The 17,131-nt window shown below is 48.6% G+C and overlaps 2 protein-coding genes across 3 annotated transcripts; one reads left to right on the forward strand and one right to left on the reverse strand.

Annotated features, from left to right (window-relative positions):
- The first annotated feature begins 6 nt into the window (after positions 1 to 6).
- On the forward strand, positions 7 to 1,714 carry GNG3 (G protein subunit gamma 3). The gene is made up of 3 exons (XM_060019059.1): positions 7 to 402; positions 798 to 897; positions 1,173 to 1,714. Exons 2-3 carry the CDS (start codon positions 799 to 801, stop codon positions 1,299 to 1,301), a joined length of 228 nt encoding a protein of 75 aa, XP_059875042.1. The 5' UTR covers positions 7 to 402; position 798; the 3' UTR covers positions 1,302 to 1,714.
- A 5,375-nt stretch (positions 1,715 to 7,089) lies between these two features.
- HNRNPUL2 (heterogeneous nuclear ribonucleoprotein U like 2) lies at positions 7,090 to 16,931 on the reverse strand. 2 transcript variants are annotated; one of them, XM_060019060.1, is made up of 14 exons: positions 15,936 to 16,920; positions 13,929 to 14,064; positions 13,559 to 13,635; positions 13,229 to 13,368; positions 12,829 to 12,919; positions 12,629 to 12,741; positions 12,144 to 12,407; positions 11,848 to 11,970; positions 11,340 to 11,468; positions 10,473 to 10,641; positions 8,908 to 9,108; positions 7,773 to 7,846; positions 7,401 to 7,508; positions 7,090 to 7,282 (listed from the first exon to the last, which is right to left on the reverse strand). In XM_060019060.1, exons 1-14 carry the CDS (start codon positions 16,474 to 16,476, stop codon positions 7,202 to 7,204), a joined length of 2,247 nt encoding a protein of 748 aa, XP_059875043.1. In that variant the 5' UTR covers positions 16,477 to 16,920; the 3' UTR covers positions 7,090 to 7,201. The 2 variants fall into 2 exon arrangements, 1 of the variants encoding a protein (XP_059875043.1); XR_009520417.1 differs by lacking the exon at positions 7,773 to 7,846 and having other exon boundaries at positions 7,242 to 7,282; positions 15,936 to 16,931.
- Between the last annotated feature and the right edge of the window lie 200 nt (positions 16,932 to 17,131).

Consider the following 17,131-nt stretch of genomic DNA (forward strand, 5'->3'; position numbering starts at 1 on the left):
GGACTCAGCTACTTCCAGCTCCTTTGGGGAGGTCTCTAGCCCAGACTCTGAATGCCTGCAATGGGGGAGGGGCAGGTAGTGAGACAGTAACAGTGGGGGCGTGCACAGGGGCTGCAGGCAGCAGCCAGGCTCCCCCACTGGCCAGACAGTTGGTATGTGCCAGGATCTGAGCAGCTCCTTCTAGCATCCTTCATCTTTCAGGTAACAGCCAGTGCTGGAGCTGCAAAAACTGGGACCAGCCCTCCACTGGCCTCTGACTTGACCCTCCCCAGTGGCCTTGTGCTGCTGCGTCAGATATTCTCAGCTGCAACTCCCTGCAAGGTGGGGCACCCATCTCAGGCAGAAGGTTTTGGTGCACCCCACGATCCTTCTCCCCAGGACTGTCGCTGCCCGTGGCCTCAGGTGAGTAGCGAGCATCCTGCTTTTCTCCCTTTGGGGCTCAAGGGGGCAGGTGGGGGTTCAGTACTCTCATTAGGGTGGGCCTCTTTCTAGTTGTGGTTTTCAGAGCTGGGAACACACATAACTTGAGGGCTCGGAAGCCTTAAATCATTTATATGTTTAATGATCTGTGGCCCAGGCCATGTAGGAGTTTGGGGAGCATCTCATCCCACTTCTCCATTTCCTTAGCTGAGGAAGACAGGAATGGGAAAGACCACGGAGGTTGGGGATAAGAGGGGAATAAAATATTGGGGCATATGACCCGGCCTTGTAAAGGTTGATGAGGAGTAAGCACAGAGGGGGGCCTTCAGCTGAGATTGTGCAGGGCCCCCTATCATGCTCTGAGCTCTCTTCTCCAGGATGAAAGGGGAGACCCCTGTGAACAGCACTATGAGTATTGGGCAAGCCCGCAAGATGGTGGAACAGCTTAAGATTGAAGCCAGCTTGTGCCGGATAAAGGTGGGTGGGGCCCTGGATCCCATTAGTTGGCAGCCTGTATCGTAGGTTCCCAAACCTCAGGATAAGAGATGCTTTCTTTCATTGACTCCTTGAGATCACAGGAGGAGTCTTGGGATCTGTAAGGAGAGCTGGCCCCAGGTCTCTGTGGGTGATGAGGGAAGAGAAGACTGTCTTAGGGAGCCCTAGAGACGGCAAAAGATTTTCCATTTGGGGAGGGAGGCTGCAGTCCATTTCAGGGTTTCTGGCTAACAGTTCCCCTCCTGGCTGTGCCCCAGGTGTCCAAGGCAGCAGCAGACCTGATGACTTATTGCGATGCCCACGCCTGTGAGGATCCCCTCATCACCCCTGTGCCCACTTCGGAGAACCCTTTCCGGGAGAAGAAATTCTTCTGTGCCCTCCTTTGAGCTGCCCTGTCCCTCCTCACAACTCTTCACCTTTCCCTCTCCCGGACCCTTCCTCTTTATGTCAGGAACTGTGGTGAGCCCACTAGGGTCCCTGCATCCCATCCGTAGCCCTTTCCCAACCCTGTGAGGTTAGCTGAAGCACAAGGCCCTCCCTCACCTATCTGCCGACCCCATTTCCTCGCCCACTGAGGCGGACCCAAAGCACCCCATGACTCGGGGCACCCTTAGCTCCACCCACAGAAGGGCTGTCAGACTCTGCCAGCGTCCTGCCCGCTTCCCTCTGTGACCCGCTCAGACAATGGAGAGAGGGATGGGCTGGGTGCTGGCTCTCAGTCTCACCTGGAACTATTGGAAGTGTAAAGCCATTTGAAGAATAAAGTCATCCAGAGTCTCAGAGGACAGTTCCTGTGTTACCGTTCTTGGGGGATAGGATCATCAGTCAATAGATTTGGGAGTGGGTGCGGCAGGTGGAAAAGCTTGCCATAACCAGGGAACAGGGCCAGTCAAAGCGGGTTAGACATTGTCTAGGATCGGAGATCCACCGGCTTAGGGTGGATGGCGGGCATGAGAGAACGTCTCAAGTGGAAGAATTAAGTTACAGACAGACACTCAGAGGCTACGGAGAGCGCACGCACACACACACACACACACACACACACACACACGAGTGCAATGAAGACAAGTGAAAATGAAAACAGACCTAACGGGGTGGACTTAGGGAGGGCTTCCGAAGGGCACTCGCAGACAGGAGGTACCCAGTGAGAGGGGAGGAGCTTGGTTCCAGTTCCTGGGAAGGGGCCGTTTTACTTCTAAGATGGCGACGCCCACAGCAGGTCTCCGTTCAAGATGGCCGCCGCCAAGGGGATCCGCACCAATATGGCCGCCGCATGTCACAGCGTTTCACCGTACAGGGCTTCTCGGCTGGGCCCATACTTAAAATGGCGGCCCCAGGCATCCAGAGTTCTCAATATGGTCCCTTCCGTGCTCATCTGTCTCAAAATGGCTGCTCCTTCCCTCGTCAACTCGATACCCACTCCTACCCACCCCGGAGGCCGGAAGCCGACGTCCACCCGATCCAGGTGAAGGCACACTGGTGGCTATAGCCAAGGATCATGGGACAAGGGGGTCCCAGCAAGCACGCTTGCAGTAGGCGCCGGTCGCGTGGAACTTATGAGAGAACCTAGGTCTCTGTTATCTTGCCTAGTAGAGACTCCCTTGGAGCGGAAACGTAAGTGTGAGGACAATGCCCGGCGCCGTTCGGCTCGGGGCGCTGTTCCTTGGTCGCTTCCTGTTCTCCCTAGGAGTTGGATAAGCCCTTAGTTGTTCAGTTTGGGCTTCCTGTTAGAACTGGGGCTTGCTGTTCTCCCACTTCCCATTCAGGCCCCTTCTGTCACATCCGCCAGGAGCAGTGTCCCCGCCCCTGGTGCGCCTACCACCCCTAGTAGTGGTCCAGCAAGCTGCCCGGCCAGAGGTTTGTCTCACGAGCGCCTCCCGGACTCAAACTTGGCGGAGGTTTATAAAGCCCCAGCATACCTTTCCAGAAGCCGTTACCTTCCAAGGGAAAGAAAGACACATACGGAGGTGGGACCAGGGCCAAGGCAGAGAAAGTAAGTCTCAGGAGGTGTGCTCCTCATGGGTTGTCAAGATTCCCCACCCCCTACCCAGTGACACATGCTTCCCGGGGCAAGCCTGGGTCATGCTTTGTCCTGGGATACACTTGCGGGTAGGGTCGGCTGCCGGAGGCTGCCTTGCAGAAGGGGGTGACCTATATTAGAGACAGCACATCGCCCCCAGCTTCCCCACACCTTCACACAGGAAGACAGCAGGGGAGGGGGACAAAGAGGAAACCAAAGGAATAAAGGGGGTTCTACCAGGAACTGAACTTAAGTTTCCTATGGACGTCTCCACAGGCTCCAGGAGTACCCAGTGAACTTGAGGCACCTTCAGGAATAGCAGCTTCCCCGCTGTTGATGAATTCCTGAGCCCTAATACGCCCTGGAGATATTTAATTCCCTCATCCTGGAGAGGAAGAAACCAAGGAAAGTAACCTGGCTGCCCTCCTGAAGTGGGGACCTACCCCCATTCTGTTCAGGAGCCTGCTTAGTTCTTAGTGCCCGTTGACTCCTCTAAGGATCAAGTCTGTTTAATCCCTGCATCCTGTCAGTGTCTGGCATATGACAGGCATTCAGATATCCAACGATTGTACTATACATGCTTAAATGGCAAGCAGGGCATAGAAAGCACTAAAAGAATCTTTCTCTTTTCCTAAGGTATTACAGTGTTGGGCAAATTCCAGAGGGGTAAGTGAAAATGCCCACATCAGCTCAGACTTGGTAAGAAGTCAGAAGTGCTCAATAAATGTAATCTTGATATTAGGTTATTTAAAAAAAAAAAAAAAAAGCAACCTCTGCTCAGTTTTTCTACACATTCAATTTTCATACTCATCAGATTAGGGGTGAATGGCTGCAGCCCTTGCTGGGGGCAAAGGGGGGTGTCTAGAGGTTACTAGAGACAAGGCATGAGCTATAAATAACCATTTTAAATTATTAGCTGTAACACTGAGTAACTTTAAATACTCTAGAGAATGGGCAGACACTGAAATCAAGGATAGCCTTTGGGCCCAAAGCTGTAAGCCCCTGGGGTGGGAATCTCTATCATGTACAGTGGGAGGAGTTAGAGCAGTAACTATACCTGGGTCACCACTACTTCAAAACACTAGATGTCATAAGCCTGTGGGAGCCCAGCCTTAATAAGTCCTTGACCATTTATCAGAAGTTACGATCAATATCCGTTCGGTGCTAGTAATGCGGTAGTGCTTTTGTCAAAGTTACCTTCTCATTCTACATAGTCACTAGGAAAGAATCCCCATCAAACCTCTTCTGTTGAATAAGTAGGCTTTTCCTCTTATGTGGTAATTACGAATAACCTTAATCTGGCTCCTAAATGGAACCCTACATTTAACTTCAAGCATCCAACTGGTTTTAGTATAGGCCAAATACACAGAGGTCATGGTTATCATTTATTTTCTTCTACTCCAACGGCTCAAGCAAGCACTTAAGTAAGCCAACAAACCCCGAGTGACCCCGAGTGAAGGTATGGCTGGTTCCCAAGTGAAAGCATGGCAGAATAGGAAGGGAGAAAAGCCATGAAAGAGGAAAGCCAACCTTGGTTGGAACCCAGTACAACTTGAGGAGCAGCATCAGAAATAAAGCCCCCAATGACACACTCTACCCAGTCAGTGCAGCGACAGGAGAGAGGGTGAATTCAATCCAAATGGTTATTTATTCTAAAACTGGAAGCTACCGTGCCTACATTTTTGCCATAATGTTGTAATGAGAACAGGGGAGGAAAAAGTTACAGATGTAAACAATGACACAGTTACATTTTTTTTAAATGGTAAAACCCTTTTTTACTGGCCACTTCCAAGAATGCTTTACAGGTTGTGCAATAACATTTACAGGCTCCATGTGGTGTTTGTTTTTCTCACAAGCTTTTCCATCTACAACTACAACAGACGTCTGATAAAACACTAAACAAGTCTTCTAAGGAAAACAAGGGTAGGGATCCCGCCTGTTAATCCACATTTTCCCCCTTAACATTGTTTTTTCATAATAAAAAAAGACAGAAACAAAACCCAGACATCTACTGTTGTTGCGAGTGATCTCTTGGACTAAACCGACAAGGACGTGGCAGTTTCACTCTCCACCCACCTAGAAAAAGCTTTTTTTTTTTTAAAAAAAATGACTTTCTAGTGTCAAAAATTAACAGCAAGTACCTCCCCTCCCCCCAAAAAACCCAAAGCGGCTTAAGCTTTGTCCCCCTGGTCCTGAGGGCCTAGCATCCCCGAACTGTGTTGTAGACTATAAAAAGATGCTATTTGCTGGAGAACTAAACGTTTGAATAGGGGTGGCAGCTTCTGCCTCAGAGTCAATTTTCTGTTATAATCTTGCCCTAAGGGAATCTCTTTGGGCTCCAGTTTCTACCTCCTCCTTTTTACCTCCCTGACACTATGAGCAAAACTTTCTCAAAAACTCCCCTTAATGATAATAAAAAGTTAGTGGGTTACAGAAAAATTCATGCAATCACTTCACCCACTGCCACACACAAATCCATTTGACGGCACCACGGAAAAAGCAGGTGCCCAGAGAAAGGACATCATTTTGAGCAAGCAAACGTATTGCCTACCAGCCCCCATTCCAGCCTCCGGGTCAGAGGTCCTTGTGGAGCAGAAGGGCGACTAGAGGGCCAGGACGAGGGCCTGCGCACCCTCCTGGGCACGGCAGTAACCGTGGGAGAGGGGGAGAGAGGTCAAATCTCAGCACAAAATTTTCAACAGAGGACTGCCCAGGTAAGGAAATGGAAGTGAAGTACCTTCTAGTAGCACAACCCAGGGCTCCCCTCGCCAGGAAGTGCAGCAATGTGTGGTGTTCGCTGAGTAAGCTCTTGGCTGACACAATGCTGAGCAGGAAGGTGAATGAAAACTGAAGCTCAGTATTGAAAGAGCATTCCCATAATCCACCTGTATTCTTGAACCCACAACCTGAAGCTGTCTGTCAAGAACTGGGAGGGTGCTGGTAAAGTTACAAAACAATAACTCTCCCGACTGAAGTCTCTTGGCTAGAGGCCTCTCTGGGACACACAGGGAAGGCACCCCAGGAGGAATCCTGTTTCAACAAGTCGGGAAGGGGTGCTCTCTTTCATGCACACGCTGCACACGCTCACATTCATGCTCTTCCCAAGTTCCAGCAGCCCCACGGAGCTGCCTCCCGCCCCCCACCCTCCCCTTTTCTATTCACTCTCTATCTGTGTATCAAAAAGGCCAGCAGGGCCCCGGCCCTCCACACCGTAGAAAATAGCTGCTATTCTCAGCGCCTGGGCCTGGTAGCCCACACCACAGGATTCACCTATATACATATCCTGCTGCAGTGAAAAGAATCCTGCTTCGTTTCTGTGTGAGCTGAAACCCTGAGAAACGTTCCTTCTCTTGAACTATAAGAGGACAGATTCTCTAACAGAGATGATTTCAGAGACTTCCCACCTGTCTCAACCTTGGAAGACAGAGAGTAGAGACTGGCAAATCACAGTCTTCAGGCTGAGGGCTGCAACCCCAACTCTTCCCCCGGATTTTACGGAAATCCATTAACAGCCACAGAGAGGCTGCAAGCTATTCTGCTCTGCAATCAGGAACAGTCCCCACGCCTCCTTGGCGTGGGGATCCTATAACAGAACCGCCCAACTGGTGGTCTCCATGCCTCAGCCAAACAGCACAAAGGCACAGGAACGTGGAGACAGGGACACTATGGCCTCCCAGCCCACCAGACCAGATATCCCAAGAGGGAAAGGTCGGTAAAGAAAATACAAACGGTTAGTTGGTGCAAGTGATTGATAAGAGCTGATCGTTTATTTTCACTGCCCCAGTCACAAGCTCTCCCTCTGTCCCCGCTCCTGCCTGTATGGAGAGTGCCCTCACACGCCTCCCCACCCGCTCCGCACTACCTCGACATCACTCTCCCTTACTCGGCTGCCAGTCCAGCTGCCTCAGAATGTCAGAAGGGTGACATTTTCAGTTCTTTTCCTGTCTGACTGCAGGGTATAGGACAGGCAGCCCTAAGTGCTGCTTTCTGAGCAAATGGTTTTTTGATTACAAATATCTAACTAGGTTTGAAATGTTTTATAGAATAAGACAATATTCTTTTCAACAAACTTTAAAAAAAAATGTACAGTTTTGTTGTTTGTTTCCACCCCCTCCCCCCCCCGCTTGCGCACCCTCCCCCCACCGCCCCTCCCCGGCAGCTCAGCCCCACCCCGGCAGCCCCTGTTTTCCTTGGTTGTGTTTTGGGGGGTGCTTGGCACCCCCAGAGATTCAGCTTCATGGCTGACAGGCGACAATGGCAGGGGCTTCACCGATACCCTTGGTAACCGTAGTAGTTCCTGTAGTATCGGTCTCTGTCCTGGGGATGGTGGTAGTAGTAATTCTGCCACTAGAAGAAAGGGGAAACTCCATCACCTGGAGCCACAGCTGGCTAAGGATGGAGAGGCACGACACTCATCCCTTTGGCCCTGCCCCCCTTCATCTCTCTATCCCCAGATGATACTTACATCCCGACTGTATTGTCTGTAATAGTCTCTGTATCTGTTGTACTCATAATCTCGCCCATAGAACCGATCGTAGTCTCCCCTGTATCGATCGTAGAAGTTACGGTAACCCTGAGAAAGGAGAAGGAGAAAGAGCGAAGATGTATGGGCTTTCAGCATCACAAGCCACTGCTATCCCCCGTCTTAAATGAGACACATCTTCACTTGATATTATAAACAAGCTTAACCTTCCCAGGATAAAGTCTTCCAGAGGAACAAATTAAATGGGCAAAACCCTAAGCCCTGAGAAAACAGCCCAAACCACTCTGCTCCCCCAAGCCAATAGGAATGGCTATCACGGCCCAGAGGGAGGAGCAGAAGGAGAGCTGCACTCACCCCTCTGTTTCCAGACTGCCCCCAGTACTGCTGCCCGTAGGCCCGGTTGTCGTAGCCTCGGCGCTGCCCGCCCACTGGAAGAGAAATGGAGAGCGCGCTCAGACAGCTGGCATGGGGTCCCGGCTCCACATCTGAGTGGAAATCAAAAAGTCGGAGCCAAAGGCAATTCTGGGGGAATAGGAGGCCTGCTTCTGCCAGGCTCACACAATGTTAATTAAAGCACCAGCCAGGATCTTTTAAAAAGTCTGAGGTGGGGGAGGGCAGAGGAATAGAGACACAAGAAAACCAAGCCACCTTGGTTTCACCTTTTGAAGCTCCCCAATTCCTGCAAAACATTTAAGATGCCAAAAGGATACATGGCAGAGTTAGAAACATGAGTAAAAACTGCCATTCGTAGAGCCACAGACTTTCAGCCCTGGAAGGGATCCTGGATATCATATAACCCAGACCCATCATTTTATACAAATGAACAAAGTCTAAATGATAAGCTCTTCCAGGGTAGGAACTGTTGGTATTCCCACTGCCCAGCACAGAGCAGGCACTCAAAAAGTTTGTTGACTTACACTTATAATTACACACACACACACACACACACACACACATTTTTAATGCACAGTGAATGCACACTGTGGCGGGGGGTGTTAACTGACAAACTAGACATTCAGGAGGGAAATTAATTCCACTAATAAGCTAACTTACTGTCTAACACCCCCCCCCCCAGATTACTGAATAATGCATTCACTTTCTGCTCTATACAGTTGGGTTGATCCAATAGACAAAGTAGCAAGGAAAAAGATAAGAATCTGATTTCACTGCACAAATCCTTCAAATAAACTACAATAGTGAATGGGGAGTCCACATGTAAAAATGAAAACTAGATAAATGAACAGGCTCAAGCATTGCTTTTCAAGGAAACAAATATTTTTGTTGAAAAATAACTACCTTTTGTTGAAGGATTATGGAAAAAGCACAAGAAGCTGGGAGTAAAGATCACAGGAAGAAATAAGCTCCGTAAGAAGGGGCTTCCTTATTGTTGGTGACCTGACTTGGTTTGCCTGCCCTTTCCTTGTGGGTCCTGCTGCACTCAGCACAGAGAACAGACTGAGGCTCGGGCTGGCAGGTCCCCAGGACTCACCGTAGCCTTGGCCTCTGCTTCGGTTCTGCCGGTTTCGCTTGTTTCGATTGTTTCGGCGGTTTGTCCGCTTCTCGGAGGGCGGCAGCAGCTTCCTTGCCTCCTCCCTGTACTTAGTGACAATGGGCTGAGCTTCCTCCTTCTCCAGCTCCCCGTATGTCACCTCATCCATATAGTCGCATTTTTCAGGCAGAGAGAAGTTGGCTGTAAGAGTAAGAGAGAAGCTTGTGGGCCTCCAAGTACGTAGACGGGTAAGATCTCATGATGAAAACCCCACTACAAGAATAGGATTTTCTAAGCCTCATGTACTAATGCACAGAAGTGTGCTGGGTTCACTCTGTGGGTTTTCCCTAAACTGTAACAGCCCCAGGCAAAGGGCTATCTGCAAACTGTAGATTTACAAGTTCTCAAGTGATCCATAATAAATTAAGAGTGAACTGGGTTAAGGTTTCTTATCAGGACAGAAGCAGGCAGCCAGAGGCTAAAAGTAACTGAGAAACTTTTGGTGTTGGTTAGATAAGAAATACACTTTTAAAGAGACTCAAGAAGAAACTGACCCCAGCCTAAAGGCACTTACTCATCTATACAAGAAAAACAGTTAACAAGAGTACGGGGTCCTCATTAAAACCACCTGTGTATGATGGGCCAGCACACTTGCCAGTCTCTAGACATCAAGTTCAGAGGCTGAGTCCCCGCAGAATTCAGTTCAATGAGGCTCTCCTGATTCTGAGATGAATCCAGTTAGCCCTCCGTTTTATAAAACTGAACTAAGTTCCTCCAAGTGCTTGAGTACCGGTATGGACTGGCCTAGTTCATTCTAAGTAAACTTGGAGAATCCAGCTCTTAAATGTGTAACCAGCTCCCATGCCTGGGCATTATCAGAATTCAAAGAGCCAGTAGTTGACAGCTCAGGTGGGATGTCAGGCGCTGAAGGCAGCAAGGGGAAAAACCAAACTCTGAGGTGAACAGCACAAAACTAGATCAATCAAGATAGTTAATTTTGCCTTCTAGGGAACCTTGCTGTAAGGCTTTGTACCACGTGTATCAAAAACCAAAACAAACAAACAACAAAAATAAAAAACAGGCCTAATGTGATACTAGAAATCAAAATATACTGATGAGATCATTCACTCCAACCACTACCATTTTAATTTGAACCACAAGCATGGCCCATCTCTAGAATATAAATTCGGTGGAGGCAGAGCTTCATTTCATTCATTCTTTCCCTATGTCTAGAACAGTACTGGACAAATAGTAGACACTTTAAGTACTTACTAAATGAATAACTGACTCGTTGAAGCCTCTGCCTTAAGGCTATCATCCTGTGATCTATCACCATTTCTCTTTTTGTATTTTATCAGAATGAATCAAGGAGTTATTGCTTCACCATTCACTCTGCTCATTCATTAATCTTCAAGTGATCACACACTCATTCATTAATCTTCAAGTGATCACACCCTTCCACAGATTTACACTTTACATGTGGAGAATCCTCCAGGTGCTAAGAGGCTCCAGTGAGGTGTGCATGGACCAAGGACAGGACCCCTAACTTGTAGAGTTTAGCCCACCTTTCATCTCCAGCATTATAGACTCAGGCACATCATCTCCCTCCACTTCCTTCCTTAGCTCCAGCCTCTTCTTCCAGTCCTCCTCATTAGGGACGACCACCACCACTTTCCGAGAGAAAGTCTTAAACAGCAATAGCTTCCGCCGTTGGCCAGAGTTGTACACGTTACACTAGGAACAAGAGGAGTAATAGACGTTTTAGGAATAAAAATTAAACACTAATTCAACCAACAATTACTGAGCATCTTTCACAAGTGAGGCACTAGATTAGGGGTCTTATTTACACAATCTCTTTGAATTCTTCAAAAGCTACATGATGTTATCCTGTTTTACACAACATGAAAATTGAGACTCAGAGAGGCCAAGACTTGTCCAAGGTCACAAACCTAGTAAGTGGTGGAGCCATGAATCCAAAGCTCCAACGCTCTTTCCATTGCCTCTAGAATGTGTTTTACAGTCTGGGTCCATACACTCTCTGGTAAAAACACTAAGAGTTGTATCTCTGAGCTCAAAACACATTACAACCGTAACACAACCACTTAGTCATAATCAGGTAACCTGATTCTGTTACTTAATTCAGTCTTTCTCTATATATGCACCCTATTTTGACTCTGAGCAATTTTTTTTTAAAGGGATTTAAAAAAATATTATTTATTTTGGCTGTGCCGGGTCTTAGTTGCAGCATGCACGCGGGATCTAGTTCCCTGACTAGGGATTGAACCCAGGCCCCCTGCATTGGGAGCACGGAGTCTTACCCACTGGACCACCAGCAAAGTCCCTGAGCAATTTTATCAGATTAAATGGATACCAAATCTTTTATCTTTGGACCTATTGTTAAATTAGGTTTCTTTTGAATGTTTGAACAATACCTGATCAAGAATGAAGTTCCTCTTTGTCCGGGAAGCAATCTGGACCAGCTTACTAAGGCACTGGGAGGCTTGCTGAACTAAAAGGTCTCGGCTTTTGGGGTCCATCTGTGGCTCCTCGAGCCCCTTCATCTAATGAGTTTGAGAAGAAGAGAAACACAAGGAGTTACACACTAAGTTAAAGCCCAAGAATCACTGGTAAATGCCACACCACCACCACATCAGTTCACTGACATTGCTCAGTGCTGTGAATGTTGTCCATTTCCTACAGAACTCATTTCCAGTCTCAATCTGGATAAACTCCAGACTTTACCAGCTTTCACATTTGACAACACAGCAAAGGAAAAGAAAAAAATCTACCATAAACACATACTGAGAACGCATTTCTTTATTTGTGGGGCCCTTGTTCTCAGACACCTGAAAGACCAACTCCACTGGGAAAAGATTATATCAATTTCTTGGTACCTCAAGAGCTAACATCACAGCTGACTAACCCCTCCCAGCAACTCACCCTCATTTGATTGAGCACAGTCTCAGCTCCCAGGACATTGTATCTTTTCTCAGGGTTTTCTTTTGCGTATTTCAGTGCCCACTGGGTCTTTCCAGATCCAGGCAGTCCCACCATCAGAATCACCTGCAAGTAAACAGAACCAGGAATGCTATAAAAAATAAGTGAGGGTCATGTTTACAAAGCCCAATTTAAGAACATCCTCCCCTTCCCCCAGCTGGGTAAAGTTTTCAGAAGAAAAGCGACCCACCCACCATTCCAAGCACGAGCACCAAGGTTCTGCACACTCTCCAGCATACCTCACACTCCTCTATGGTCTTGGGAGGGACCGCAGTGCGCACGCGCTCCTCCACAGGCACGGCATGGATGAACACAAAGTCTTCTGGCGGTGGGAAGAAGGGCTCCTCCTTCTGACCAAAATTTAATTCTACAACACAATTTTTGCAGAGGACATGGGGTAGGAGGGCCCGGTCAGCCAGGGATTCCTTGTTGATACGGAATGCCACGCCAAGGTCTTCTCCATTCTTGGAAAAGGAAAGTTCTACTTCTTCAGCCTCAAAATTCTACAACGACGAAAGACAAGAGCATTTATGGGCACACAGAGCTGGAGGTTGATTAATCTTACAATTTAATCTTTTTTTTCTCTACTCCAACTGCTGTACTAAACAACTATGTGAGCAATGCATCAAAGGCAGAAAAGACAGCAGTCGATGGGAAGCAAATTGATCCCTAGTGCCCTCTATTTACTCCTTGCTACAAATCTACAACTTTCAGGAGCACTTACAGCAAAGCAGCCAATGACATCACTCTCCCCAAAAGTCTGGCCAAATTCCTCAAACTGCCCATTCTCTGCCTTGAGTCCTCGTCCATCGAAACCATACGAGAATTCATCCTCACCTAGAATAATCAGCAAATTAGTTACCTACACACAAACCTCCCACAGAGCAGCAAACATTAAAATGATTATGTTAAAAATAACTTTACCAAGCTGCGGATGGGAAAAATCAACAGACCATCCAACTCGAAGGAGAGAAACCTCTGTGCAGCCTTCTTTCATTGGGAGATTCTGGGTTACCTGGCCAAGTCAGAAAAGGAACTTTCAGATACTCGAGCAAAGTCTGAGTTAGACAAGATTTTGATACAAACCGAAAACGACAACTATCACAACTCAACGTCAGAAAAACAACTGTCAATAAACTTAAACCAAAGCCATTAGGGTCAATTTCTCGGTTACTGGCGCTACGGTTGTCATTCAAGCGTGGTGCCTTTTTCTGCACTAATAAAATACTGGTGGGCAGTAAACTACTATGTACTGGAGCCCACTACATAGTAGTCTAATGACTAATTTAATAAATGAACGGTCCTAATGAGCTGTACACACTACCTTGGCCTCAAAGCAGACTTTCCCCTTTGTCACTCCATAAGTACTTCTTGCCCCGGACCAAAGGGTGGGGAACTTCTCTGAGAAAAGCGGCTGCCCTCCATAGCGGTCTTTGCTCACTTGAAAATGGAGATCCGAGGTATCTGTTAAGAAAGAAGCGATCTGTTTACTCCAATGCCCAACACTTGAAGCCACCAATAGAACACAAGTATACCCAGTTCTCAAGAATGGATACAAAGTTTAAATCTTTTCAAAGCTGCAGGCCATGAAGTTTTAATCTCCAAAATCACTTTTGATTGGTTTAAAACCTCAACCTGTCTGCCTTATACATACACGTGTCCAGGTTCACAAGAGTCTGATCCTCTTCCTCATCTTTTGCCTCTTCTTCCGGGGGTGGTGGAGACTTTGAACTATACATATGAGAGAAAAGCAAATACAGTGTAACCAAAGTCCTCTAATTGGAGAGGTGTCTGCATGACATCAGGTCTGTTTATCAGCAAATATAAACTTCCAGCAGACAGCTTCTTTCAACAAATGTGAAAAGGGCAACAGGAGCTCTCAGGGTAGATTTAATCTAAAACTTAGGCCTGTAAAAACCTATTCCATTTTTAATCCACCCCTCTTTCCAAACTCTCCAATCAACATCAGGTATACCAAAATCAGAGCAGACACTCCCTTCAATGAAAGGGACTATTTCCCTCACCGGCTGTGGTAAGCCTCCTCTCGGAATTCATAGTAAGCTCGGCCATGTTCATCCTTCTCATCCCGCTGTCTCTTTACCCCCCGCCGCTCACCATCTGAGCCTGCCGGTTTTGACTTTTCACTATCTTGGTCATCTCCTACAAAAAGGAGGGAAAGAAAATCAGCAGTTTTCATACTGGAGTGTAGAATAAGCTCAGAACCAACAGAAACTAAAGGAGGACCTGCATATCTGTCTAGTCAGAAGAGCCAGGTTTTTCCCATGGCATTCACAGAATGTTTTATTTCCAAAGATGATCATCTTCCTGTCATTGGCTGGGATTTTTTTTTTTTTTTTAAAAAAAGGGACATTATGGGCTAATTACAGCCAAGCAGTAGATTAAAAATTCGGCAATTTTTGCATTCTAAATTTATCTGCTTAAATCAGGTCAAACTTGCAGATTTTCCCACCAATATGACATAAAAGAAACATCCCATGAGTTTTTTAAAAACTTCATAGCTTAACTTCGATTCCTGACTATCAGATTTGGATTTAAGCTGGACACTTAATATATGTTTTCCAACACTTTTCCACAGGTTCATGTTACAGAAGCCTCAATTTTTTTTTTTTTAAGGGTTTGCCTTTCCAGCTTTGAAACGCACAGCCATCCACAGCTTTACTTACATAGCTAATGGACTATGGTGTATATACAGAGCTGTATTTTTATCACAGATTTTTACTGAAACTTGCAGGAGCAAACCATTAAGTCACAAGAGACCCACAAATAATACTGCATCTTTACTGCACATAATTTGGGGCAGAAAAGCATTGTCATACATTTCGCAACATTCTTCACAAAAGGAGAAGAAAAACAATTTTTCCTTGGACTTTTTTGGTTTGTAACACTAAAGTTTTTAATAATAACTTCTTTAAAGAAGTCCTTTATCCCTCAACCTTTTTTATCTGCTATCTGGCGGTACACGTTAAGTCAAAGGTTATGTAATGGGATTTTTGTTCCAGAACATAGGACAATCTGCAAGTTGCATGTGACTGTTGTAGAATGGGTTCCAATTATACCATCATACCAAGCAGCAGCCTAAAAAATGTATTATAAAAGGAACTAAAGCAAGCCACTTCATATGAAGAATGGGAAGCAGCTCTAGTTTTCCTCCCTACTCTGACAAGACAGTTATGGATCAGCTCCAACCATCCAATTACTTCAAAGAGAGAAAGGTCACTAACTCCCTAGGGCAACTCTATACAGTCTCTTCCACAAGGTTACTCAATGGACCCACCAACAGCCCAACCATTTCAATTCAGGAAGTCAAGGACCCGAAATGTAAAAAGCTAGCTAAGTGTACAGCAAATATACAAATTTGCCCAACCAGCTACTCAGATGAAAGATTAAAATTTAGTTGTAAGAATTCAGGCAAGGTTAAACCCCTAGCCAAATAATGTTGATTAACGTTCTAAATGCTGTAGATTAAAATTTTTTCTTCCGTAGTTAACGATTAAACTTGACACCCTCACACCACAGGCTGCTAAAGCAGGAGCAATGTTAGATTTCCAGATTTTCGGTGTGGCTCAAACTCTAATATTGAGCTTTCGATGGAGCGAACTTTGACGAACTGAGCTTATTGCTTAATTTTATGGCGAAAAAGTCAACAGTCGGGCCGAAGCCTCCAACAGTCGGTCTGGCTGTCCGTGTAATCAACAATTCCTCAGTGCATTCTCGGTTTAGGAAAAGATAACCAGCACCGCGGAAGGCTGCTCCAACAGGTAGCTCATAAGCAGTTCGCAAGCAACATCGCTTACTTCCATCCACTACCACCAAGCAACCGAGTTAGGCAGGAACCTCCCGCCTGCAGAGAGTGGGGCCACCAGAGGTAGTCAAACCCCCAAAAAAGGTGGGTAGAGGACGAAAGCCACCTCCCCTGGGGAGTCCCACCGAATGGCGATGGGAATCGAACCCCGCGATGCAGGGCTTGGTGCTGGGTCAGGGGCGCACCCGCTCCGCTGCCAGCTCCTCACCCTGTTCCTCTGCGGCCTTGTCACCCGGCGCCTCGGATCCCGGCGTCTCGTCTCCGCTCCGATCCTCCGGCTCATCTTCCTCCCCCTTGTCGGTGCCCTGCTCTTCGCCACCGTTCACCCCACCTGACTCGGCTGTGGCCTCCTCCGCTGGTTTCTCGGAAGCATCGGGCTCGGCCGCGGCCTCCACGGCTGCCGCCTCCGGGGGCTCCGGCGGCGGCTGTGCGGCCTGGCCCGAGGCCTCGGCAGGGGGTGGCTCTTCGTCTTCGTCCTCAAGCAGCGCCTCCTCGTCCTCCTCCTCCTCCTCTTCGTCCTCCTCCTCGTCCCCGCCCGGGCCGCCGCCCGACGCGGCCACAGGCCGAGGCTCCGCCTTGCAGGCCCCGCCGGGCCCGGCCCCGCCACCGCCGGCCTCGTCCTCGAGCATCTCGGCGTCCAGCGCCTCCTGCAGCCGCTGCGCCAGATCCACCTTGAGGCCGCGCGAGTCCAGGCCGCGCCGCTGCAGCTCCGACCGCAGCTCGGTCACTTTCAGCCGCTTCACCTCCATCGCCGCCGCCGCCTCCTCCGCCTCCCGCCGCCTCCTCCCCTGAGAGCCGTCGACCGAGCCCGACCGCGCAGGCGCCGCCGCCGCCCGCCTCCGCCTCACGCGCCAGCACTGAGCCCGCGCGAGCGAGCGCACGCACGTAGGCACGCAGGCAGAAGGCCGCACGCAGCCTCCGCTACGTAGTGTTTGTTTCTCGCCCTTCCTCCCTCCCCCTTTCGGCCCTCGGAGCCCAAAACAACGCAGCAGGGAGCTGCTTCCTCTCCAGCCCCCTTGGTTCCCCTGCCGCGGGCGGGTGGGCGCGCGCCGAGGACGGTGGACTTCCCTCTCTTTACCTCCCGCCCCCTCTCACCCCCTGGGCCAATCGCCGCCAGCGGCTTCACGGCGCAGTCGCACCGGAGCCGGAGACGGGAAAGGCTGGCTTCAGCTCAAGTGCCTCGTAGTACCGAGGCGTGTGCGCACCCGTCCCTCCGTACTTCCAGCCGGGGCTCCGCGCAGCCGCCCGGACCTCCCTCGCCACACGCCCCTCCCACCCCGTCACCACCCTTACTTCCGTCTGACCCGATCACACTGTTGTCGTAGGGCTTGCTCGCTAATCTCTGTTCCCTAGTGTCTATTCGTGCAGCCACTTCTTGAGAGAGAAAAAAGCCAGAAGGAAAGC

Source organism: Delphinus delphis, chromosome 8 (assembly GCF_949987515.2).
Source record: "Delphinus delphis chromosome 8, mDelDel1.2, whole genome shotgun sequence".
Lineage (NCBI taxonomy): Eukaryota > Metazoa > Chordata > Mammalia > Artiodactyla > Delphinidae > Delphinus > Delphinus delphis.

Bases quoted from the DNA above. Each gene is read 5' to 3' on its own strand.
- HNRNPUL2 (XM_060019060.1), bottom strand. From the start codon at position 16,476: ATGGAGGTGAAGCGGCTGAAAGTGACCGAGCTGCGGTCGGAGCTGCAG. The intron at 13,636-13,928 runs GTGAGGGAAATA...TCATATGTATAG, and splicing joins GAGGAGGCTTACCACAGCCG to TTCAAAGTCTCCACCACCCC. The intron at 12,742-12,828 runs GTAAAGTTATTT...TGATTATTCTAG, and splicing joins TTTTTCCCATCCGCAGCTTG to GTGAGGATGAATTCTCGTAT.
- GNG3 (XM_060019059.1), top strand. From the start codon at position 799: ATGAAAGGGGAGACCCCTGTGAACAGCACTATGAGTATTGGGCAAGCC. The intron at 898-1,172 runs GTGGGTGGGGCC...GCTGTGCCCCAG, and splicing joins CCAGCTTGTGCCGGATAAAG to GTGTCCAAGGCAGCAGCAGA.